General features: G+C 42.6%; 1 protein-coding gene across 16 annotated transcripts in view; it reads left to right on the top strand.

Moving 5' to 3' along the window:
• Positions 1-26228, top strand: part of si:ch211-285f17.1 (sickle tail protein homolog) — a 105251-nt gene that overhangs the window by 73937 nt on the left and 5086 nt on the right. For 7 of the 16 annotated variants that reach the window (XM_058631684.1, XM_058631669.1, XM_058631652.1 and 4 more), the window contains exons 3-19: positions 2847-2927; positions 4642-4837; positions 7731-7929; positions 8821-8914; positions 13827-14614; positions 15961-16065; positions 16595-16644; positions 18673-18812; positions 18930-19105; positions 21815-21945; positions 22228-22375; positions 22995-23448; positions 23735-23933; positions 24014-24303; positions 24418-24573; positions 24825-24947; positions 26116-26196. In XM_058631684.1, the coding sequence (XP_058487667.1) occupies positions 2847-2927; positions 4642-4837; positions 7731-7929; positions 8821-8914; positions 13827-14614; positions 15961-16065; positions 16595-16644; positions 18673-18812; positions 18930-19105; positions 21815-21945; positions 22228-22375; positions 22995-23448; positions 23735-23933; positions 24014-24303; positions 24418-24573; positions 24825-24947; positions 26116-26196 (3411 nt within the window). Of the gene's footprint in view, positions 1-2846; positions 2928-4641; positions 4838-5737; positions 5914-7730; positions 7930-8820; positions 8915-13826; positions 14615-15960; positions 16066-16594; positions 16645-18672; positions 18813-18929; positions 19106-21814; positions 21946-22227; positions 22376-22994; positions 23449-23734; positions 23934-24013; positions 24304-24417; positions 24574-24824; positions 24948-26115; positions 26197-26228 lie in introns of those variants that run through there. The other 9 variants (XM_058631633.1, XM_058631721.1, XM_058631712.1 and 6 more) reach the window with 7 other exon arrangements.

Below are 26228 nucleotides of genomic sequence, written 5' to 3'. Positions count from 1 at the left end.
AAAAGGGTGGAAGTTTTTGGGAGGATTTGGCTGTGGCATTCTACTTCAACGACAACCCGACATCACTGGAGAAAAACTTCTAATTTCTCCTTGACTTTGGAAGTCTATTTTTTTGCTTTGTTTGTTGGTTTGTTTGTTAGTGGCATTCTGCAGGAAGTGCTGAACTGTTTTGCACCATTCGTGGTGGAAGGATGGTGGGTATAGGTTTGGGGGAAACATGGATCTGGTTCATACCATAGACAGCATGTAAAATAAAAATGGCTACAGTCTGCCAGCTGCAACATGAAATACCATTTTGAATCCTCTATATTTGTGATTTGTGATGTGCAATGATAGTTTTTGCACCTTCACCTGGGCATCAATTGTACGATACCAGCTGTCATACAAGTGTCCACTCGTATGTGCCCATTATTTACAAAATTTACTGTTGAAGAAGATGGAAAGTGTTCACTGTCATCGTAAATTGAGTAAGAAAAAAGTATTCTCATTTTCCTATAGACTTTCATTCAAACCAAGTTCCTTTTTTGCGACACAAAGAGTCGCCCCCTGGTGGAACCTTTGTCGCCGACAGGATTTGGCATGCGTATTTCTTATTACCGTAACTCCTAGACCATTTGTGATATTTCGAAAATTCAAAAACTATGGACTGGCGATCTGTCCAAGGTGTGACCCTGCCTTCTTCCCCTATGTCAGCTGAGATTGGTCAGCTTTGCGACCCTCATGTGGAGGATAAAGCGCTAGAAGACGGACGGATGGATACCGGAAAGCGGAGAAATAGAGCTTTGCACCCATATAATTGTCATTACGGTAGCCCTCAGGACTTCCACGGGTGTCGCACGGAAAAATCTTGGGAAAAGGGCCAGAAAGGAGCCGAATCACTCACTCATTGAAAATTTTTTGACAATTCTACAGCCAGGAAATCAATATAAATCCAGGCGGCCTCATTATCTTGATGGTCATAAGAGGGTTAATGGAAGTCTACATCCGTTTTCCAACAGACGTATGTGTTGAAATTCAGATAAATTCATGGTGATGATCTATGAGCATGTGCTGTTATATACTGAGTGTCAGACTAAAGTATTTTTTGCTTACATTTTTCCATTATGAGTTTGACAGATGTATTGGACTGTTTGGCCTTGGATCAGGTATGTGCTCTGCTGAGTGCCACTCTAGTCTAGACACGCTCCTCCCGGTGGGCTCTTTACATGACTTTATAACTCTGTCATATTTGTGTGTATAGATTAATAGACAGTGTCTCAGTTACAGCTTTCAGAGCAAAGTGTGGTGCACAGAGGGAGCTGCTGCAGGATGCATGGTTTTAACCAAAGCAGCAGAAACGATTGGTGTGGAATGTAGTGTAGGTGTGAGCGGGCTGAAGCAGGTTCTGGGCTCCTAATCAGCGGTTGGCCCTCGGTTTCCACATCTTTGCCCCGAAGCAGGAAGTGGTAAGCACAGACGGGAAGTGGCTTTTTTTCAGGGGGATACATTTCGGCTCCCTGAGACTTACATTAGCTGTCGTCAGGTCTCATCCCCGCTCGTGCATCTCAGAGAGGCTGGAGTTTAGAGAGCGAGGAGTTCATCTGAACAAAACTGCTGACCTTTGAAGGGGACATCTCATTTGTCACATGTGGACTGGTGTGGAGTGGTTTAACTTAATTACCCCCTTTCCACTGGGAGGCAGAAGGTCTCATTTGCAATTTGAACTTTTCTTTTCTTCTTATGTCAGTGCTTCTGCCGTAGCTACAGTATCTTCTCCTCCTGTGCAGTTCTTCTCAAGCTGTGATGACTTCAGTTTTCCTGAAATTTGACCAAAATGGAAAGTGAAGGTTTTAATTAAGTGTTCTTCAATCAAAACATTGAGAAGATTGAAATACCAAATTGTACGCAATCATTTAATTTAATTAAAAAAAGAAACTCTATTCACTCAGGTGTTTAAGGAGGTAATTGTTTATATATGTTAGGCTACATTTAGTGTGTTATATCTCATAAGCAGCATTTGCATAGTTTTGCTCTAAATACACTTTTCAGCGTACTTGAACCAGGTGGAACCATAAATGTGTTCTTAAGCAAAGAAAGAGTAAAGAAACAATTTGACTAAATCTATACTGTGGTAAAAAGCAAACACAGGATTTGATCATGAGTTGAAGTTAAAGAAGACCGATAAGATGATTCAACAATCCCAAGGGTGACACAGTAGCATCATGAGAAGATTGAACAGCAGTGCGTGCGAGAGGTGTTTGAACCCACGACCAGTGAATAAGCCCATAAATCATTCAGCGCTCGGATCACATTCCTGAACACATGTCGGGTTTCAGGTGTCATGTCAACTGCGTGTGACCTCTCCATTTTAAGTTGGTCGTCATCATGCGGGCCATAATGATGTGTTTTTAATTCCATAATGCTGGAGCCTAAACTTTATTTTAATGGAATTACGTGAGGTGAACGGTGCCTCGGAGGTTTTACCTGCTGTGTCAGGCTGCTGTTGAGGCACTTACAGCAGGACTGGGGGGAAATATCTCATAGGAATGGTGATTTAAAATATAGTTTCATTAAAAAAGCAGTAGGGTTTCGATGAGTTCCATGTCAGAACTCGTTAACTTCACATAAGCTTCTGTAACTTCTAACTAAACTCTTATATTCTATATTCTATATATTCTTGTGAGATTAATGATACTCTGATGCATCTATAGGTGCTTTCAGCCACTCTCTCGTCCGCTGTTCAAATTGATTTGTTTCCATGGTTCCTCTGTTGTGATGACCATTTCTTTTTCCATCTCACCCTCCCTCTGGCGTTCCTCAGTCATTTACCTTGGTTTTTATCCTTCTCTCCTCTTTTCTCCCATCAGTCTTTGCAGGGCATGCTCTCCTCCCTTCACTCTGAGCTTGACATTCAGAGGTACTTGATGAAAATCCAATCGCCTCACAGAGTTAGTCGGCCTTTTATCTTATCTGCATCGTGTCATTCAGTGTGCCTTTTTGTTTGCATCGTTGCTAACATGTGCCGTGTTAGTGATTTTCCCCCCAACCTCTGTGCCCTGATTAACGTTTAACGTCTGCCCCTGTCTGTCGCCTTTCCATTATACAGTTCTAGCACTGCTCGGATACGGACGGAAAACTGCCGGCCACTGATTGGTCAGAGAGTGTCGTCACTGGAAAAGTCAAGAGCGCGACGTATGACACAAGAGTCAAACCGAACAATGCTGAACTGAAGATCAGTTAAAAAGACTTAAAAATCCAGAAAAACATGCTTTAATCTCCAACATTTAGAAAGGAAATTTCCAAAATTAACTCATCTTTTTAATTAACTCATTCTTCTATTATTTCTGGGTATTTGCCTTGGGTGGCAACTGTGGTGCAGAGCACCCAGGGCAGCTTGAGGCCCACTCTGGTCCAACTGAAGGTTTACATGCAGTACCTGGGTTTGAGTTAGTCCAACTTCAAGGAATACAATTTAGTACAATTTCAGTTGGACTATCACGTTTACACGGATTTAAATAAAAATCTGGTTTTAGTCGGACAAACACAATAGTTATTCATTTTTGTAATGTCGTGTAAAACCTTTCTCGTACGTGTGTGAGAGTGTGGCGACAGCAGTGTGTGCATGCCTCAGGTGTGTTCCCAACAATCTGATGGACCTGGCCTTGCTCATGCCAGGTGATGAAGAGTACCTAACAAAGAGCCCTGTGTTCACTGACCACTCAGCTTCAGTCCCACCTTGTCCCTGTAGGGTGGATCACCTTACAGCGCCACACAAAAGCTCGTCGGTCTCTGTAGTCGTGTCGCACATCAGTTCATTGTAGCTGCGGTCTCTGGATGCAGCATCATTCGGATTTGATTACAGAAAAAGCCGACTCGCCTTCAAAACGCGATGACTCAATTCCCAGTCCTTAATCAGAGGTTGTTCCTTTTTCCTTGACGTAGTTTCGCCATCGTATTGTTATTGAATTAGATTTCAGCTCATGCGGTGACATGCTTTTGCATGGTTGATGACTTTTAAGTGCTGTAATATGTCTGTGGTGCAACAGTACTGACGACGGAGCTGCGTTACATGGGCGAGCATGTATCGGTGAAATAAACATTTAAAACTGTGGTGTGTAACTTCTGTTTAAAAACAAATGTGAGTTCTCACATCAACTCTCGTGTCCCGGGACGGCTGGAAACAGGATGAAACCCCGACTGAACATTTCAAAAGTGAATTCTACAGCTCCAAGAAACAGTTTTTTTCAGTAGGATAAATGGAATAAACACTTCTTACCCCCGTCCGCCCCTGCGCTGCTGCTGTATACACACAAACACTCCCTCAGTCAGGTCTGAAGGATGCAGCAAACAAATCATTTTGTGCATTGTTTCTGTTCACTAACACCAAACAGGCAGAATAATAATATCAACAACAACAAAAATCACCAAATGTTACACACTGCAGCTTTAACACACACTTTGCACAGTTGCATGGCTGAAGAAACTCCGTTTAATTGTTTGTTGTGCTGGGGTCAGGCTCAAGGTTAACCTTAATGGCACTTTGACGTGTGGCTCGCCAGACGAGTATGTTTGTCACACAGTTGAAAAGGCATGAAAGTGTGTCATCTTTGTGCCGCCTGTGTTCGCGGTCTCATCCTTGCTGTGTTGTGCCTCCCACTCCAGAGCAGAAGCCCAAAGCACGGCCCCAACCCCCAGCCCTGCGTTGCCGACCAGGTTGACCACCTCTCGCTGGCCTCCCTGGAGTCACTGGACACCATGTCGGAGACCGATGGACCCTCAGCCTTCACCCGCGGCAGCCGGGTTCGAGCCAGCCTGCCCGTGGTGCGGTCAACCAACCAGACTAAGGACCGCTCTTTAGGTATGACACTCAATTCTCAATTAAAATCTCCAAATCTGAACCCACTGAGAATAAAACACTTATCTTCAAACTTCATCTGACTTTGTGATACTGAGGGGAAACAAATGTGGAATTAATTTTGTACATACATACATTTCAACAGCTGTTTCAGCATAAAGTAAAAGAAAAAAAAAAAAGTCCCATACCATGACTTCCCAGTTTTACCCTGACAGTCCAAATCTTTTCCTCCTCCCCTCTTCCTGTATTTTCTCTACACCTCAGCTCACTGCTCCGTTTTAATTAGAATGCAGTACTGGTTGTGGTAGATTAGGGAATCCATCCACAGTGCGCCATCATGTTATTGACAGGATTAGAAATGGGCCGTCTTATCAACGCACGCGGTGCTTCATTTGCATCCCGATGCAGAAACTTGTGCACAATTTAGGTTGCTGCACCTTCGCGAGGGTGGTGGGGAAAAAAAAAGACTTTGAGAGACTGCAGAGACAAACTTTGGAGTCTGTATTTAATTCTTTTTTTTTCCAGCAGAAAAGTAGTCTTCAAAGGTTGCTCACGGCTCAGCAAGGCATCTGCAAGGCGCGCCGTTTGACCAAACTGAAAAAGAATGAAACTATAGGGAGTCTTTCTCCACATTCTTAAGTGCCAGTAACTCACCGAGAAGCAAACTTGCAACAAAAATAACAAAAGAAAATGCAGAAAAACACTCATAACAAATGCTCTTTACCACAAAGTGCATGTACACACATACTCACATGCTCCCGTCTTTCACTTTCAAAAAACATCAGGACAAAGCATTAGGACAGTGGGGGGTTATGGTGTGATGAAGGGGGAGGAGAAAAAAAAAAAGGGGGCACCACTTAACGACAGTGTTCCTCCCACAGTCCTCACACACACACACACACACACACATGCACGCACACACACAAACACACCGACACACTTCATAGGGTCCCAACGGACATTTGAGGCACTTCTTGGGGTTTAGCGTCTTCGGCTTGTATCGTAGGAGTTGCCGTGTGGTCTTTTCTCGAGCGTCACAAGAGTCAGCAGAAAAGAGGAAATCCTTTAAACCCCCAAATGTAAGTATCAGACTCATTCTCGACTGTGGCATCAAGTGTATTGCATTTCAAGCCATTTTTCTTCTGTGGTTTTTAGATTTTTTCCTGCTCTTTTTGTATCGTTTCACACTATGCGATAATAGCAAAGCGCACCAAATTGTATTTAAGATTTTTTTTTTGTTATTAGAGAGTTGTGGAAAATGGTTTTAAAACCCAGACAGTCTGCTGTGCCCATTTGCTCAGGAAACCCAAAGACCATTTGCTTTCAATCCCGAGTGAAACCAGGCACTTAGGAATGCAACTCGATGCTTTGTTCGAACCGAACTGTGCAACTTTTGTTGCAGGAAATGAAAAAAGGAATGAAAATCCTCAGAATACGCGTTCGATCAATGGTGGCTTTGTCATTAAATGCTCGTTCCCTTTAGTTGCTAACATCTGGATGAAAACCAGCAGACTGTTAACATGGCAGCTCTCAAGGGAAGGATAAAGTTCGACTCCAAATGGGCACTTTGTTAAGTTATTACAACCCAGGAAGCCAGACAGACCAGAGCAATGGATAGACTCAGCAATTTTTATTTCCTGAATTTGCCCTCTCCCTGTCTCACTCTGCCGTGTGGAGCATGTAGGATCTTGTATAATATTTCACCAACATCTGGTAGCTTTTACCGGCTCGGCCCTTTTATGGGGTTACACCAAGTCAAATCATGCTTCTTTTTCTAAGAGCCGGTTATTGTCAATGCAGAAAAAAAAAAACGTCTCTGAAATGAGACAAAATTATGTATTATATTGAGGAAAGAATGACTTTGATTAACCATTTTAAAAGAGCAACGTGCAAGCTGATTTAACTCCTTTTTTCTTTTCATGTACATTATGTCATTGCAAGTCCAAAGCAATGAAGCAGTGATTAGAAATAGAAATGTCTTTTTCTCTTTTTTTCTTTTTTTGCCCTGGCATTGTTTATTCAAGTGCTGTGTGGGCGTGTTCATGAACTTGTGGGAGAGACATCTGTTTTTCTAAAGCACAGCACAGAAGCCACACCCAAGGTTCAGAGGTTCAGGCTTTGGCCCTTTTGATGCACAACTTGTGCTGTGTTCCACCCTGAGCACACAGCCTGACTCCTCTCTGCCTTTTTGTTCTTCCCCCAACTCAAGCTTTTAAACTCAATAAATAAATAGATACTGCATGCATGCATCCTCAAACAGGAGTAATGGAGTCGAAGGTGGTAATATTAGTACAAAAACTCAAAAAATGCACTGGGGAACCAGAAAAACAAGTCAATCACAAGTTTTGTCCTTAGTGCGTCAGACTGTGAGAGTAAGCGTCCATTCTGGTAGCACAGTTCGAGAGTCAAAACCTTCAAAAAAAAGTTCCCATTCACATATTCAGAAACTGGAAATCTGGCTAAATACCCACATCAGCCCAGGCAACCATGACTAAAGGATTTCTACACTCACAACATGTGTTGGAGGTTGTTTAAAGTTCTCTCAGTCTGCCTTCTTGTCTAACCAGTTTTGTTTTGGCATTGTTTTTCCTGCTCTAACATTAATCCTAAAGATCAATAATAGGTCCACGGCAAAGGTTTTTGCACAAATTCTTTGAAAACTCTTGCCAACAGTTGATAAGTCATATAGGTAAAGGAAAACACTCTGCAGTGGTTACATTGAATGTTATTTATTGCCTGAACTTGTGCAGTTGCATTACTACAGTAACACTGGAGGAGATCTGGACTCCTGCAGAAAACCTGAACTGCATGTTCCAGAGATCACATACCTGTCTTAGTCACAGGAAACACACAGTCCCTGTGAATCACCGCGTTGTCCCCGCTCTGTGTTTGTCAGGTGTGCTGTACCTGCAGTACGGGGACGAGACCAAACAGATCCGCATGCCTAATGAGATCACCACCGTCGACACAGTCAGAGCCCTGTTTGTTGCTGCCTTCCCGCAGCAGCTCACCATGAAGATGCTGGAGTCGCCGAGCGTCGCCGTCTACGTCAAGGACGACATGAGGAACATGTACTATGAGCTGTCTGATGTCAGGTAAATCTGTGCTTTTTGAGAACATGTGTTGTGTTTAACAGGACATCCCCGTCTTAATAATGCACTGTAGATTACCTCACCCCAAACGTCCTTGTGCCTTTCCTCTCCTCGAAAACGTCCTGTCTAACAGGAAGTGTCACTGGCCAGGAAAGTGTCTCACTTCCTTTCCCCCTTCCTCTGTGTTCAAACGTGGTAGGAAAGAAAGCTATTTTGAAATGAAGCCCTGCACCAAAATCTCTCCAACATACCCAAACAAACCGAAGACAACTATGTTGCCCTCTCCTCTCTCTGGTGAAAGTTTGTCTCTGGAAAGTTTGAGCAATGCAGCATTTTCCTTTCCGAGCCTCTGATATAATTTCAAAGTGTCTAGTTTTCAAAACAAAATTGTGTACACTATTGTAGGCATCATGTGCAAGCACACCTGTGCCTTTAAATAATACAGCAGATTCTTTATGCAAAGACATTTGTTCTTGTTGTTTATCTAGAAAAAAAACCCCCACAACATTCAAACCTCAAACTTTGCCCCTTTGCTTCCACACCTCCTGCTCTGGTGCGATGTGTACTTTGTGACTAAGACTTTATGAGGGCTGTAAAAAATGGTCTCATGATTCCTTGAGCTCAGTGCAGGTGTCCAGGTTGCGACGCCACCGCTTTAGCTCAGACCTGCTCTCGGTGTGCAGCTGAGCCACAATTCAACTCAGTATTGAGTGTATTTAGACTTTTTTTGGATTTAAAGGAAATGTCGGGTACCCGGAGGATCTCAGAGCCCCTGTCAGGATACGTGCCCATGGCAGGGCTGCTGAAAAGATCCAGGCCGAGGCAGCGTCGGCCATATTCGGATGGTGATATTTGGGTTGCCTTCTTACCGCCGTTCACATCTTCTCCCAACAGGAACATCTCTGACCACTCCTGCCTCAAAGTCTACCACAAAGACCCAGCACAGGCTTTCAGCCATGGCCCGAGACCTACCAACGGCGATGCGAGGGTGAGTACTTCACTGCAAGCAGCGCAAAACACAGCAGTGGAAATTATAACGTTGTTAACGGTAGCAGCTGGAGATGGAGAGACAGAGATAGAAGTGTAGCCCCTGCCACCAGTTCTTCTTGTTCTCACATCCTGTTTGCACTTAATGGAAGGAATGTCCCCCTGCTTCTTGTTAATCTGTTCAGAGGGGGGTCTCATATTGTTCTCCCGGGGGCCCAGAGTGATTCAGACTCACCTCTTATAGGACAATTGCACTCAGATCTCAGGACAATTTCTCCTGTTCTTACTTCCTCTGATATAAACTCTTTCGCTTGGTCTGATTCCAACATGTGAGTCATTCTGGTTTCAAAGATTTCAAACTTTTTCTAGGAATAAATGTGGTTATTTTTCTTTGATACTTTTAGAAATAAGGTCTTATTATTGAATTCAACATTTCCTTAAGTCTGTATTGCAAACAAAAAAAAAACTTTATAAATAATTTAGTTTTTAAAAATGAATACAGCCATACTGTGTATATATAGAAAAAAATGTTTATATATGTATGTTTTCATTTAATTTTCCTGTTTTTTCTCTTAACCACAACACCCTGTTGAAGCTGCAGGTTATTTGTGATATTTTAAGTCATGCTGCAAAAGTCAAATAACAAAACTTTCAACCAACATATTATTTATAGTTAAATTAATTAATAAACCCCTAGATTAGCACATGTAATGTGCTCTGTTCCACATGACCCGGTTTCTGACCTGCTGCTCTTCTCCATCCTGCAGCAAATGTCCAGATAACATGTGTTAACAGTGCTGTTTTGATACTTCAAAATACAGATGAACCTTAGCTATAATCTTCCGTTGCCTATACTGTATGCTAGTGTGACGTGAAAGTGAAGAGGCCTCCATGATGATGGTTTTAGAAGTCATAGTTCAGACGGCGCGGTGGCTTTGAGGTGCTGCAGGTGCTTGTTATTTTCTGCTGCTGACAGGTGAGCTGCTTCAGCTGACTGTTTCTGACGCGTCCTTCGAGGGGAAGTGAACAAAAGACAGTTGACATTAAAAAAAAAAGAAAGCGAACAATTTACAGGCAAGAAAAGTTCTTAAAACTCGCATCTCTCGTAAGAATTTTATGTCTCGAGGAGGTTTTTGTTCAGTTTTGAGAAATATATCGTGTGCTGGATGAACAATGCTGCAAGAGAAGTGAGGAAACCCTCTTAGGGCTCTTATGCAAACAGTATCTTGCAGTAGAAAGAGGCGCCAAAGAAGATTGATGCCAAGATAGGTCTGCCACTGTTTAACCAAAGTCGCAGATGTCATAGATACAAGGAATTGGAACGTTTGTGCAGCATAGGACAGAAAGATTAGATTTTTAACCCTTTTTGTTTTACCTTGAATTACTTTCTTGGCAATCTGGTTTAATAATAAGATGGAAACTGAAGCAAAAGGGCAAATACTGCCAACTAATGAGCTGGACACCTGTTCAAACAACCTGGGATTGAGTGTTGGGGGAGGTAATCTGGGTACGTGTCAGATTGTCTTCTTGTCTTGCAGGAATTCAGAGAATCAGAGCAGATTTAAACGTATCCAGAGTTGCCTGGTTTTCTGGTCAAATGTAGCCGTCTCCGCTAATCTTTAAAAAAACAGCTTTCTTGTCTGGTCGGAGAATGATAACGGTGGTCAGATGTATACAGTAACTGATAAGTAACGTGATAAGTAGCATGGGCTTTAGACTGACAGAGTGAAACGCATTCTCTTGCCTTTGAAGTGTCTCATTTTGTCACATTTTATTTGAAGAAAAAGCAGCAAACCATTTGAAATATTAACCCATACTAAAAAAAAGAAGAGACTGAGCCCAAAGCAGTGTTTTGTATTCATAGTCAGAAGTGATGTTGTGTACACATAGCTACTGGAGATGTTTCGTAAACAGGGAGATTCATTTATGGACTGACGTCCCTGATGCGCTCGCCTTCGAGTGTGGAATCTAAATTTAGTTTGCATTGCATACATTTACGAATAAAATATCATAATTATCCACCGGCTACAATCGTCCTCGTCAGCAGCACAGGTACGCAGCAGTATTCCCGGCCATGCTTCCAGCTCTTTATCTGTTTAGCTTGGCTGACTCTGAGACTCTGCAGTTTGTAAATCAGTCTCTCTGTTGCTGACACGGCAAGTCAGTCAGCAAGTCGAGTTTGAGGCGTCTTTGCTCCTCCCACCAGACAGTGTTTTCTTATTTTTTCCTGACATGGTTGCTCATGTGTTTGTTTTTCACGCCTGTACTCGTATGTTTTGTTTCAAAGCAGCTGATTTCTGAATCAGTTTGTTTTAGGAGTATGTTGACGAAGGCTGCCGTTCCAAAGGTGTAACATCTGCTCGAGACTGACAAGTGATGCCTTTTGGCAGAAAGAAGTTGGTTCCAGTAACGCCAGAAATGTGGCAGTGGTTCAGCTGTGCACAATCAAATACTTAAAGTGTACTTATGGTAAAACTTCAAATCTAGGCAACCGCCTTAAAAGGAAACGTACAAAGGACCATGTGAAGAGTGTTTGACTCCAGTTGGCACAAGCTCTCTCATTTGAGAAACCTAAAACTGATGCATAAGAGCGGTCGTAAACATCAGGGAAAAATAACCCAATTGAATATCATTATACTGTCTCCTAATATTGATGTTTTAATAAAAAAGAAAACAGATCACATCACTTTTAGACAACTCCTCATGAAGCCTTGTTTATATTCATATGAGGAACTGTGGCATGGACCTGCACAGATGGTATGCACTGGCATATCAAACAAACAAAAAAGATCTAGGGATAAGCAGGATGTCTGCAAGATAATGTCTGCTTTGCATAAAGTGTTTACAATAGAACAGATAAAAGCCTTGTATTCCACATTTTGACAGGTACAGTTAAAGGAGATAAAATGTTATAAAAGAGATGTTTGGTAAATGCCGTCAGCCTTCCCTTGGAGGCACCTGTTGCGTTGTCACAAATGTACAGAGGTGCACGAAGCACGAAGTGCTGCAACAAAGTTTAGAACGCCACACTTGCGCACCACACGCCAGCGGAGATGACATCATTTATGGTAGGCGCACCCTTTGCAATGGACGTGCCACGCCGTGTAAAAACCAAGCTTTGGAGTTACGTTATTAGAATGTAACTGCCGGAGGACTTTAGCAGTGGTGAAGAATGCATCTCCTGCATTTTACACTTTTCAGTGCATTTTCTATTCTCAAATTTTATCTGAAGTTATCATCGTCTTGCAATATATCAATGATCCCTGTGTCATTATATAATCGATACTATAGACCATCAAACATCAAATCCCATCATGAACTAACCTGTAGCAGTGACACTATAGAAAAATAAAGGTTTATTTGACTTTTTGAGGCTATCGTTTGCTCCTACACTGCATAACTGCATAACCTGTTTGTGTTGGCACCGTGGGTAGTGGAAGTCGGTAGGTTTTAATGATGGTGGTTGTGTGCTGCTCAAATTTCCTATTATATTTCTTGCTGCTTGGTCCGACTTGTTGTTGGCATATTTATGGGGCTGTGTGTGCTGTCACTGCCAGAAAGTTTCTTTTTTTCCCCCCCTTTGTTATCGCAGCTAAGCCTGAGCCCTTTGTTACTGTACAATTTGAGCAGTTGTTGTTTTCCTTCCCTCACACACACACCTACACACACCCGTACACACCTACTTTCTCACATACACCTACACACTGCCGCACCCTCTTCAGTGTTCTTTTCACTGTATTAATCTGTTTCGGTGCGAGAAAAAAGAAGAAGCACACACCGTGGCAAAAAACTGTGGCAGAAGTCTCTGAGAGAAGTTTGCATTAAGTTTTGACTTGTCTTCTCAAGAAGGTCTGCCTCATGAGTCATACTTTAAAGGAACAATAGTTTGTTTGTTTGACAGGAATAGAGAGTTAGACAGGAAGGAAGATGGATTGGATTTTGGCCTGGCATGCAACACTCCTCAGCACAGCACTATTGTCTCCAGGTCTTTACTGATTACATCTCTTTTTGCTGTTACTTCAACAGGTATAAGTTTACTTCTGTGGAATTTGAACAGGCTAAAATAAGTCTCTTAATGTATTGTAATCATGCTTTCTAATAAACTAATTAAGTTTAAGACCTGGGATATGTTGAAAATTGAGTAGCCACAGGTGCCACTAGTAGAATAAAGGAAAATGTCAAAATAAAAGCATGTGACACAGCAAAACTTTTCATGTTTTGGTCCGACCACACTAACCCAACTTTCACCTCTCTTTTGTAGTTTTTACCGTCTGCAGCCTAAGTGCTCAAATTGTTTCCCTTAACACAGAAAGCCACTCTCTTTGAATTTGTTTTATTAAACGTCGGCCTTCAATGGTCCTAAATGGGTGCTGGGGTTAAAGAGCAGTGGCCCAGATTAGCTGGCTGTTTAATTAGTCTTTGGCAGAAGGATCTTGCTGCAAATTAACCAGCTACCCTTTAGGCCTGAAAGGTGCAAAACTATTTTTTAGAAAGAACGACTTTGCAATGTGAAAAAACACCGGGTAATCACCGGGGAGGAGAAAAAGCTGCTGTTTTTGGCCCCAAGAAAGAATCTTGTGTTCTTGCATTGTAGTATTATTTTATAGAAGCGTATGTGTATAATACCCAGGACTATGAGTGAAACGCTATGTGCCCAAGGATAGTAGCTTGTAAGTGCATTTTCTCCGAAAAAGCAACAGTGCCAACTGAGTTAGATGGATGTTTTTGTTTCCAGCGAAACTGAGGTCCAGAGATTCAGGTTATTGACAAAATAAACAGTAGCTAAAGCTCCCGGTTTTCGGAGTAATCCTTAAAATGAAGGGATTTCTATGCAGTATTTAAACTAGAAATGATTATAGTTTAGCATTATCTCGTGCAATAACGCGTATGGCTTTTGTGTTGCTTGCTTTTAGATGCACAATGATGGACAGCACCCTCTGAGACAACCACCCATGGGTCCCCAACCACACCATCCAATGCAGGGTGGGATCCCCCCATCTCCACACTCCATGCCCCCATCCCCCTCCAGAATTCCATTTGGCTCCCGTCCAGGCTCCTTACCAAGCAGCGCCACAATGCCGAGGGACCGACTGTCCACTGCCAACCCTTCGGTGCGCTCCAACTCACCTTGTCCCAGCGCCATCCTGGAGAGACGGGATGTCAAGCCTGATGAGAACATGGGAGGTAAGAGCCATACTCTCTCCAGAGGAAATGAGGGGCTGTATGCTGATCCATACCTACTCCAGGAGGGACGACTGAGCATGGCATCTGCTCATGGACCGCACCCCAGCCCTGGGTTGGATGGTCCAGAACATGTAATGGGAGGATTTCACCGTGCCTCCATCCGCTCCACAAGCTCGTACGGTGGGCCCAGCCCCACGGACACTGTAGATCACCCGTCGCTGTACAGACAGAAGTCCAGAAACAGTCAGCTGCCTACTTTGGGCTCCAAGACTCCTCCACCATCCCCTCACAGAATGGCTGAAGTACGGATGATTGACATCCACGGAGGGCCTCCTCATCCTCATGGCATTCCACCTCACGGAGTTCCCATGGAGAGAGGCTCACCAGTGCGCCAGTCCTTCAGGAAGGAGGACGTGGCAGGGACCAAGCCCCGTAACAGCATGACATCACCTGTGGTGTCAGACCTCCCGGGTCATCCCCTGGGGCCTGTTCCGCCTGCTGGTGAACATCAGACACGGTAAGCCTCAGAGGAACTGGGCATGATATGAAAGAGGCGTAGATTTTTCAGATTAGGGTTTAGACCCTTGCATGGGAGTATGGACTAACTCTGCATCCCAGTTTCACCCTAACCACGAGCTGCTGGTTTCCTGATTCATTTACACCATCCGTGACGGGAAGACAAAAAAACATAACGTGTCCCCAGACTAATGCACACGATTATGCATCAGTTTGGTTTGTATGTAAACAAACAGCTCAGATATCTGACCGTTGTTTTCACTGTCGCTGTTTAATCTCTGAAAACCAGCAAATGCTGACCCAAACACCGCAACAAGATAATATCTAAAAAACCCGGTCAACCACTGTATATTATTCTGCTACTCTTTCATTTTTGGAATAACAACGTTCCTTCTGTGGCGTTTATACAGTTTTAATTTTCATACCTGGCTTAGGTTTGGCTACTCTCTAACTGAGAGCACATAAACACAGAAAGAGTCGGGCAAGTGAGGGTTCAAAAACATGGACGTGACAGGGTTTATGTGCATATTTGGGAAAAACCAAAGAAAAATATTGTCCAGGTTGGAAAAATTGAAATGGCCCAATCAGACAGTCGGATCAAACTGAACCAGCTTTACAGCACAAACGCACCCAGTAGAGATTTCTTGAGAATGTGAGGGAATTTGAATGAGAAAGTGCTGTCAAAATAAACACTCATGGCTCCATGTGAACTGTGCTGTACGACACCGAGGTTAGGCATTGCTGTGCCCACGTAAACCACATGGGTGTCTGTCTTTTGTCAATAGCACAGCTAAAAAAAACAAACCCTATAAGATAAATGATGGCATTTGGAAACAAAAAAAACAGCCGCAAGGCTCACCAAGCAATCTCAGTGTGAGGTTCATGACTCACCCCGTCTGATGTTTGGCTTTCTTAAGGCAGTGTATTTTTCAAATTGACCTTTCACTCTTCTCTTAGCGGCAGATGGGACACTAAAACAGCAGGACTTAAACATCCCAGTGTCAACATTTGAGATCTTCTGTTTCCTTGAGTTTTCCAGCTTTGTTTGAACTCTTTGATTGTGAAGAGTCCGAGTCGAGTGCTGTTGCAATTCGGGAACCAGATTTGACCGGAAGCAATATTTACTCGGGCCGTAATTGCTGATCAATCGCAAAATGATTCCCTCCTGTGCAGTTCATCCGCGGTATAACAAAAAAGATCCATTGTCAGCTTATTAAAAAACAATTGATTATTCTGTTACAGACCTCCCATTTTAATTCTGAGCGAATGTTTGCTCTGGTGGCAGCTGTGATATTATTATACAGTAGGCTTCCGTGTTGAAAGTAGAATTTTCTGATGTTTCTGCAGACAGCGAATGAAGGCTATGGAGCAACAGATTGCCAGCTTGACTGGTCTTGTTCAGCATGCACTTTGTAAGGGGCCAAAAAGTAGTGGCACCAAGGAGCCTCCAAGGTAAGCAATCACAGAATGAGGCATCAGGGTAAACACAGTCTCAAATGAAAAAAGCCTGGCTCTGCAGCCGGAGTAGGAAAAGATAAAGTATCCCTCCTTTAATGGCCATTCCAAACACTCAGGTGAAATAGCATCTCGTGAAGAGGAAATAGGTTTGACTGTGGATCTGATAGGGAAGTCATTTACTCTCTAGATAAAGGGCCACTATGTATGGGTTATCTTGCTGCATTTCAACTCTTTGCATTTGGATCTTGCGTGTGGAGACTCTGTGTTAATGTTTGCCTGACAGCTAGTCTAAATGCTATGACTGTGACTGCAGTGAGTCTGTCGCTCCCTGTTTAAACACTGATGAGGTCTTGTTAACATCATTAACATCTTAAACCTCTCTGCTTGGTCACTCTTTCCCATCATACTTTGTTGTCATGTTTTTGGTTTTTTTTTACAAATACTAACATGTTAATGCAGAACAGGCAATTTTTTCCTGTCAAAATCCTGCTCTAATGATTTTTTTTCCCTCCTTTGGCTGCAGCGAGAGACCGCCAAAGACATCATCTCCGGCTCACAGTTCACATAGCTCAGGTTAGTATCACTGTTAGTCCATGTAATCCTATGACTGTTTCTTAAAAGACAAATCTTCAAGTGCCATAATATCTTGTGCAGACAAGCCCACACGTCAGTGTCACTCAACGGTCTGCAATGAGGGAGGCAAAACAAAGTTAGGCTTCTTTGCTTGTCATCCCTCACAGTCCTTTCCCTCGTAGATCCACTTTTAATAGGAGTTCAGAGACGAGAGCCGGTCGTCGGGCTAACACAAACCCCCTCAAAGCACTTCTTAAAACGCGATGCTATTACTTCTCCGAGCCTGCCAAGATGATTCAGCGATTCAATCTCTGTTCTGCAGCAGTCTGTTGGCGAGATCCAGATTTGATAAAAAAAAAAATGGCAGAGAGGAAAACACAACACTGGGAGAGTTAATGTCATGACACGACTGCATGTGCAGAGGCATTTACTTGTTATGTTGGGCTTGAGCTAAGCTTCAAAGCATCAGATAATGTGTGTGTGTGTGTGTGTGTGTTTTTATCTCACTAGTGTTTCATTTTCCACCTCTCAATTGCTTCTTTATCGTTGTCACAAAGCCTGGACTACTTTTGATGGACAATGTGTCCCTGAGGCCCAAAACACAAGCAGCAGTTTGCATTGCAACCTGTACTTCAGGTCTGGACAGCTGTTAGGTAGTTTGCAAGGTTGACACAATGACAGTGGAGTTTTGGGATTATGAAGACAAAAAGTTTGTTCTGTTACTGTCCCAGCAGAGGGTTGAGTCTGTGTCAAAGGAACATTTCCTGACCTACTCTGTTGCTCACATTTGAGGACACGTCCTGTGTTAAATGCATCTTAGATTTCAAGGAGTGTCGTTCACAGGTTTTCATGACGTTTCTATGAATAGCTTTTGGCTTAAATCCATCTCAATTTAACAAAGGACCATAATAATCTTTTTATGTCACGTTTCATGCAAATATGCGCACACCAAGGTGCTTTTACGCGGCGAAATAAAATCACACAAGCAATCCAACGGTAATAAAACAATTAAAATCAATTGTCTAATATATTAAATAGCTTATCTGTTGGTTTTTATTAGTCCCGCTATATAAATTGTTGTGGATTTTATTGTCTGTATTCCAAGTCATCTTTAATATTTATGCATCGGACCCATTAAAATGAAGTCCGGCTGGATTTTTATTTGTAGTCGTTACAGTTTTTGGAAAATTACATTTTAAAAATTCAACACTCGTATGTCTTTCACAACCTGGGAACTGCTTTAAACCAGTAAAGTAGTCCTCGGGGGGAAATAGTTAAAACCTGTTCTTGGGGATAAGTGACAAAATGGTCTTCTGTAATTTGTGTGAACGAATATTATGGAAGTGTTTTATTTAAGTCTACTCTGAAGAAATATCATTTTTTGGATTCATTCATTGATATTAAATCATCTCACATGATTGACGTGTTTTTAAACTCCTGCTGAATTAAGTTATTTATCATGGTGGGGCCGTTTAGGGACTCTCACTCAGACCTTGTATATTAATACCCTTGGTTTCCATGGTTTCGACCTCTCCTACGTCTCTGGCGGTAAATAAAATGCCCAAATCGGTTGACAGACATTTCAGGGGCGCAGCCAATATGAGGGTGTGTAAATCTCTACTTTCTGTTCAGAGGAAAAATGATGACACCACACAGAGGTCAGGCAATTATTATTATTATTGAAAGTAAGAAATATTAAGTAAGGTCGGTGTGTTTCCAGGGAAAAATCTACAAACAACCTAACTGATAATTTGTAGTGTCACGTCACACAGGATGATGTAATGAGGATTTTGAAAAGAACAAGGTATTATACTCCCACTTGGAATGAAATTATCTTCCCTCTTTTTGATGTGCTTGCACAATACGTCAGTGTAATTTAGTGACACGATAAGCACTACTGTTAACCGAGATGTCTCCACAGTGTTCCTAAGGTTTCAGCAATAATATTATATTGCTTTATATATTAGTACAGTCGTAATTTTTAGGAAGCAAACTTCAAACTGTGCATGCTTTTTACTCCTGGTCCAGGTGGTTCCCCAGTTATGGCTCCAAAAAGCAGTGCAGCCCCACCAGACAAGGGCTCACTTCCACTGAAACTCAACCTCCTGCAGTTCAGGAAGAACGTTTCTGACCTCAGGGTGCAACTCCATCAGATGAGACAGCTGCAGGCAAGACCTCTTTCTCCTTCTTATTAACTTATGAAAGCTGTAAGTTCACATATTCACCTGTATGTGAGCGATTGTGCGTCTGAAAGACATTGAAAAGCATGTGTTTCCCCCCCTCAGCTCCAGAACCAGGAGGCGCTGCGGGTTCAGCTGAAGCGAACGGAGCAGGAAATCACTGTCAAACTCGCAGAGGCCATGCGGCGTCTAGAGGATCCAGTCCAGAAGCAGAGAGCTTTGGTGGAAGAAGACAGGCACAAGTACTTGGGACTCGAGGAGCGCGTCCTCACACAACTTGGGTAAGCCTGTGGGAAATTTACTGATTTCCTTCCATAATAAACTTAACAGTATGCTTTATAACGGCTGCAGTGGATGTTTTCGTCTGCAGTGTTTCCCAAACCTTTTTATGGGCACCCACTTTTTAGGGATGACAAATCGTTGCTCCGTGGTATAAACTGTTACGAGAGTGAATTTGTGCATATAGCTGATAAATCTTTTTTTTTTATGTGTCATGCACTAAAGTGCCCAACCCTTGTGGGTTTACAAGACATTAAAGAAATAATTGTCCTAGTCTGACAAACAAAATCTGCTAAACCAAAGTTTTTCCACAATCATGCAACAACAAAACAATCAAGAAAACATTTCTGACTACTTAAACTGCCACTTATGTTGCACCTAATATCATTTTGAATATGTAAACCAGCCACTCTTTATACTTGTAGCCTATAGTGGATATAAATCTTGAGTAAAAGGCTGGGAAGAGTTCTGCAAATTTATTTGAAGACATAAAATAAGAGTTTTTTCCTCTATTTCATTTGTGATCCAGCTGAAGAGGGCGCTGCTTTGTATTATGGTTACAGGGGCAGCCAAGGAGAGAGCACAATTGTTGGTTTTAACTCCTTCCATGATTAAAGCCCTGGAAAAAATCATTAGAGTCGCTTCAGTACATGCAGCTCCAGCTCCACTCGAGGTGCTTCCATTTCCAGGAAAATCCCCAAAAGGCTTCATTTTTATCAGCCCACCTGAGCCACTCAACCCTCGACTCTTTGACGAGCCAACGCCCTACAAATTACAGCCCACAGGTTTATACAGGCAGGCAGCGTCTGCCTCCGAGAGACACCAGTCTGCAACAATGATGAACTCAACAGTGGAGTAATTGCCCTGCTCTTATTTTTAATTCACTTACAGCACGGCGCTGACAGGGAGCATTCGTTCTGTTTGGATGTTTACAAGTGAGGTGGAACCGTGTTGTCTTGCTCGGGCCCAGACGGTGCTGAACACATGCTGCTGCAATAACAATAATATTAATAATAATAATAGTAAAAAACACAATGACAACAGATGATGCAGACGGGGAAATCTACAGGTGGATGTAGGTGGATTAAGCTCTTAGTTACCGTGGCTACACGGCTACTGTCACAAGCCTTGACATTTGCTAAGGGGGGATTCTGGAAATTAGGCCAAATGTCCACACTCATGTCATTGTGATACAGGATGAGGGGTATCTTTTCTAATAAAAAAAACTATGATTTTATTTCATGTTACTGCTAGGACTGAAATACGATTATTTTTCATAATCGATTGATCTGTCGATTATTTTCTCCATTAATCAATTAATCGTTTGGTCCATAAAATGTCTGAAAAGGATGTTGTTCTCAAATCAAAATCAGTCTCATCTTGTTTTCTTGTCCAAAAGCCAAACATTATTCAGTTTGAATGATTTCTTTGTTATATGGAGCAAAGGAACCAGAAAATATTCTCATTTAAGAAGCTGAAATATCAGAAATGTGATATTACATTTTTTAAATTATTATTCATTTATTTAATTTGGAAGACCTTGTCGAGATTAATAATATCTTTCATCAAAGGGCCGTGCAGCACATTTAGCTTGGTTTCAGACGGACAAATAAACAAATGACTAACACTTACAGAGGCATACAGTATAATATTCATGAAATATTCATCGGAAACGAGTATAAACTACAGAATGATAAAATATACGCCGTAACATTTGCAGCATTCAGCCATTAATCTGGACAGCGTGCACAACATCCTGCTCCAAACTACAACACTGATAATGCGCCTGGGATTGTAAACAATCTGGACTCATGGGAACACTTTGCAAAGCTTTTAAGTCACATGTTTTGGATCGTATACTTTGACAACAGTAATTAACAGCGTATGGAAAGGAATATTTAAAACACACAGTGTTTCTCCTCAAACAAAGGCTGCCTTAAGTACTTTGATAGAGAATCTGTGAGATGTACAATATGAATCGCATTCTGTATCTGTTTTTTTTTTGTGTTTGGGAGGTTTGGATACAAAAGGGAAATTTGTTTCCTTTATCTTCGGCTGGAATTTCCCATCATCGTTCCAATTACCAACAGGCCTTGACACAGCCGGGCATTTAACAAAAATGGTCCTGTTCTTGCCTTTCCCCGCTCCCTTAAGGGGGACGTCGAAGAAAGGGTTTTTCTCCTGGGTACCTGGTCACACAATGACACGCCATGTTAGTCGGCTCTCATGCAATCCCACTTTTGCACACAATGTTATCGTTCGGCACATTTCCCCCTCAGAGTAACCACTTTTCTCGAGCACGATGATGATGTGTTTTCTCTGTGAGGAAGTGTCCTGTCACAAATGTGCTCTCATTTGATGCATAAACATTTATGGGGTTTGGGAAGAGCTCAAACCAATCTAGTTTAAGCAGTCTGATTTACACGGGGAAGTGCAGTGCACAGTGGGAAAGTTTCTATCCTTGTTAATCCTGGGACATGTTTTACATATTACTCATTCTCTTCTTTTTTTTTATAGTCTGCTTTCACCTTTGCCCAATCAGTTACTCTGTGTGGTCTTTAAATGATTGTGCTCTGCCCCCTGGTGTTTGTAAAGAGTCGTACAGTAAATACTGTGTGTCCCCCATTGCAATAATGTCAGTATATCGTCAACAAATAAGGAATTACAGCGTGATTAGTACAATATATCTCTTTGTATGTTTGTCTCTGCAGCGACCTGGAGCAGTATGTCGGCTCTTTGCAGAAGGACTCAGCCGCAACACACAGAGTTGTGACTCTGAAGGATGTGGAAGAGGGAGCGGTGACTCTGAGGAAGGTGGGAGAATCTCTGGCGGGGCTCAAAGGTAAGACACAAATTAGCTATTAACGCCTAACACGACAAACAAGACGGTCAAATAGGCAAAGTGAGTGTCGAGGCGATGACGTGTGACGTAAATTAAACCAAACAAGAGACCTGTAAAACGCATTATGCAATATTTGTTTGTTCATGTGGCGTAAATTTAGATAATGATTCAAAATGTTGGACTTTATCCAATTGCACAGCACTTCAATGAGCTGGTCGCCCTAAATATGTAGAGAATATGAAATACAGTGTGGCGACAATGAGTGTTTTGTAATTTCTCCAGGAGAGTTCCCAGCCCTCCAGACCAGAATGCGGGCTGTGCTCAGGGTGGAAGTAGAAGCCGTCAAGTTTTTGAAGGAGGAACCTCACAAACTGGACAGCATGCTGAAAAGGGTCAAAGGCCTGACTGACACACTCAGCGGTCTCAGAAGGTAAAGGACCACTATCCATAACTATATATATATATAAATACTATATAAGTAGAGAAAGTAGGGATCGAGAGGAACAGTTTCCACGGTGTGGTGGACGAGGATGACAGAGGGACTTGGCGATTAAAAGAACAGTTATTGTGCTGAGCGACTCGCAGCATGTGGGAGATTGTGCTGTTAGACGATCGCAGAGAGCCAGCCCTCATTCCATTACAGAGGTCAGTCCGCGTGGACAGACTCATATGGCGTCCTGCTTGATTTACTCTCATCCCTTCCACTGAACCGATAAGTGAATTAATTCGGTGGACACTGCAGCACATCATTTCCATTTCGAAATGTCACAGACTCCAAACTCACTCTGGACTTTTTTTTTTCTTCCCTGTTGCTCTCTCTATGACTTCCCTTGTCTTTTATCTAAAACATGCATGGCTGCCAAACCATGAGACACTAAATCATAGTGTTTGGTGGTGTTTTTATCCTTCCTGTCAGAATTAATCAACATTTTCTTCCAACTTTATTACAGGGTTTGGTGTGCTTCTAATCTGTATGAGAAAATCAACAAAACCATAAATTCTAATTGGGATATAAAATTGATTTCTGCCTTTTTCCATCCCTACTGCAGACATGCTACTGAGGGCTCCCAGAAGACTCCTGATCCGTCTGCTAATATCCCAGTGGATTACAGCCTAACGGCAGCTGCTTCAGAGGCTCCTGTTGATGCTCCCTTAGCACCCGTTCAGCCCAGCTCCTCCTCAGCCTCACTGGATCACCAGAGCTCCACCGTCAGGTCAGAGGTGATGCCCTCCTCCCCGGTGGTCATCCATCACGTCCAGAGCTCCCCGGTCCTCATGCAGCAGTCCCAGCAGTCTGCGGCCTTGAGCCCTACCCAGGGGCCCAGTCCCAACCCAATCAAGAGTCAGGGCAGGGAGTCTCCCAAAGACACGACCTTGGAACCAACAAGTCACCTCCGTCAGAAGATGACACCAGTAAATAATGGCAACCAGGATCTTGTCATTGAGGAGCTGCAGATCAATAAGGACAAAAGCAAAAGCAAAACCAGAGTTATGTCCATAGAGGTATGTGGATTTATTTTGTCCGATTCTTCATAGATTTTTCTTATTACAGTTTATCTATAAACAACAAAAGTACAATAAAGTAATTAACTTTTGCATTAAATATATTATCTGTCACTGACTTGGCAGCATTTATCAAATTTCAAAGACCAAATCATGTTAACTTACATAAATAAGTAAGAATCAGCCAATTATTTTGCATTATTTTATCGTGTCATCTTACTTATCTTACTGTATTTAGATTTGTCCTTCTTTTTTTTACCCCTTTGTTCTTCTCTGTGATTTGTAGGCAGCAGAGAAGGAGTGGGAAGAGAGGAGGCAGAACATGGGTCATTACAATGGAAAAGAGTTTGAGAAGATCCTCCAGGAGGCCCAGGCCAACATGATGAAGGGTATTCCCAGTCTCGAGGTTGAAGAGAACTCAGTACTGCCACCTGGTGCCAGCTGTGAACAAACCATGTCCCACAAACTTGTGGAATCACATTCAGGTACAAATATAACACATAAAATGACATATATCTCGTGTGAACACACTGTAAAGTATGTCTTCCTTTAAAATGTGTGACAGAAGAGGCTCGGTCTGAACCTGACTCCCTGACAGCCAAAAAGGGGCCTGAGAAACTTCCAAAGCCTCCAATGGAGAAACCAGCCAAGCCAGTCGTGGAGAGACCTTCCAAGACCTCCAATAAGCCCCCGCCCCTCGACATTTCTACCAAGCAAGTGTCTGAGAAGTCCAACAAGTCTCCACCACCACCGCCTCCTCCGAGGAAGACCTTCTCCAGCTCCAACTCGGGCATGACCACCACACGCTCTGGTGAGGTGGTCTACACCAGCAGGAAGGAATCCATCTCAGCTCAGGTTAGTCTGGCAGGGGAGATGAGAGCACATCCTTGGCTTTTGACTCCTTAATTGCAATAGCTTAACTTTTGCTGTTTGATTTGGAGTTAATAATGACACGATCACTTCTTGCAGGAGGGTGAAGAGGAGGTCCCACCTCCCACTCCCCAATCCAAGCCTGTCAAGGTTCCACCAGAGACAAAGCCAAAGCCGACAACCCCTCCTCCTGTTACTGCCTCTGTTAGTAGAGACGAGGAGGACGAAGGAGACAAGATCATGGCAGAACTGCAGGTAAGATGCACGACACAAAACATGCGAACCAACACCCACAGTTATGGGTCCAATGAAAGGTCCTTGATTTTGCCATGTGGGAATGGGTTGCTTATTGTTTCTTCCTGTGGTGGCAAAGCAGTTTGATTTTGAGTGTAATGTTTTCAGGTTTGGGTTTTTCTAGTTGTGGCAGTTGTGAAGAAACTCAAACTCCTCCCCTCCCCAAAATCCTTGTCCCTGTCCTCCCCCTCTCACTTTTTTTCACTCTTCAGGTCTTCCAGAAGTGCACAGTTAAGGATTTAGGGGTGAAAAATTTGGTAGAACCTCCCTCTCGAATTGAACCACAAATCAGAGAGCTAAGACCGGGGGCCTTGTTGCCCCTCAAAGAGAAAAAGGTAAATTGCAAATCGCCTTGCAGCTCCCCAGCTAACTGCCTGTCTCTGCCAACGATGGCTGCATCTTAACCCTTCTCCAACTTTTGCACCCTTGCTTTGGCTCAAGAGAAACCTGTAACAGCTGCCTCCAAACAACTTCTTTCCTTGCTGCCTCATTTTCCTTCCCTCTTTTTGATTCTGCTGGATATCACAGCTTGAGCTTTCCCGGATTAAGTCTGCATAAAATGAAGCCTCTGAAAAGATGCTGTCTCTTTTGTGTGTCTGGACCAGAGGGTGATGGGGATTTGCTATTGGTTTCAATTATATCTTGTCTTTTTCCTCCAAATCAATAAAGACCTGCGATCTGAAATCTGCAGGCAATTAAATTGTCTTGTGTCTTTCTTTAACTACATGTCTTCATACAAACTCAACAAATATTTCTCGAAAGATTGACAACCGAGAGAAACAACATAGTCAAAACGAACTTTGCAGACATGAGCTGTTTTTGCAGACTTGGTTCACTAGAGGTCAGTGTGGCCACTTTGCATGCTCCTCTCCCATCACTTATACTTTTCTGAGGACTTACCTTTCTGTTTCTCTTTGTCTTCGCACAACTTTACCTCAGTGTGCTTTCCCGGCTTTACACCAATGTAATAATCACAACCCAATCATTCTTTGACATGAAGGACAATCCATATATACACAATACATACGTTGAATTATGTGGGTTTTTTTTACTGTATGTGACCAAGAGGACACGTATGTTCTTTTTAAAACGTGCAAGTATCAACTCTCGCAGAGAACTAATGGGAGGTCGAGTTGAACTGTGAGGCACTAAGCTAGTAGATGGTGTAAATAATAAAACATTAAAGATTGTACTAATGGAATTTTCACAAATGTAAATAGGAAAGTTGAAGAAACAATTACAAAATACAGGGTTTAAACCATGAACTTGGCTGTAAAAGATAGGACTTGGCATATGAATAGTTCAATATATTTATTTGACCTGTATGCTTTTTTTTAAACGCTTCAAGAGTAGCAGTGCATACTGGAAATATCTTATTTTATCCAGTGCGGTTTTAACATTGTGAATTCGAACCACAGTCATATATACAGTACGTAAATTCACAGTTAAACCACTGTGTGCACCAGTTGCACAGTAATATTATTCCCTCGCACACTGTCCTAGCAGAGCTCAGAGCCCAGTCGAGAGGACAAAGATCCAGACACGGATGAAAACGGGAACACGACTGTGCGACAGAGCCAAGGGGTACGTGCACCTTATATTTACTGACACTACAT

The sequence above is a fragment of the Solea solea genome, chromosome 1, assembly GCF_958295425.1.
Source record: "Solea solea chromosome 1, fSolSol10.1, whole genome shotgun sequence".
Taxonomy (NCBI): domain Eukaryota; kingdom Metazoa; phylum Chordata; class Actinopteri; order Pleuronectiformes; family Soleidae; genus Solea; species Solea solea.
Note: the sequence above shows the minus strand (reverse complement) of the source record. Positions and strands in the feature narration are given on the sequence as shown.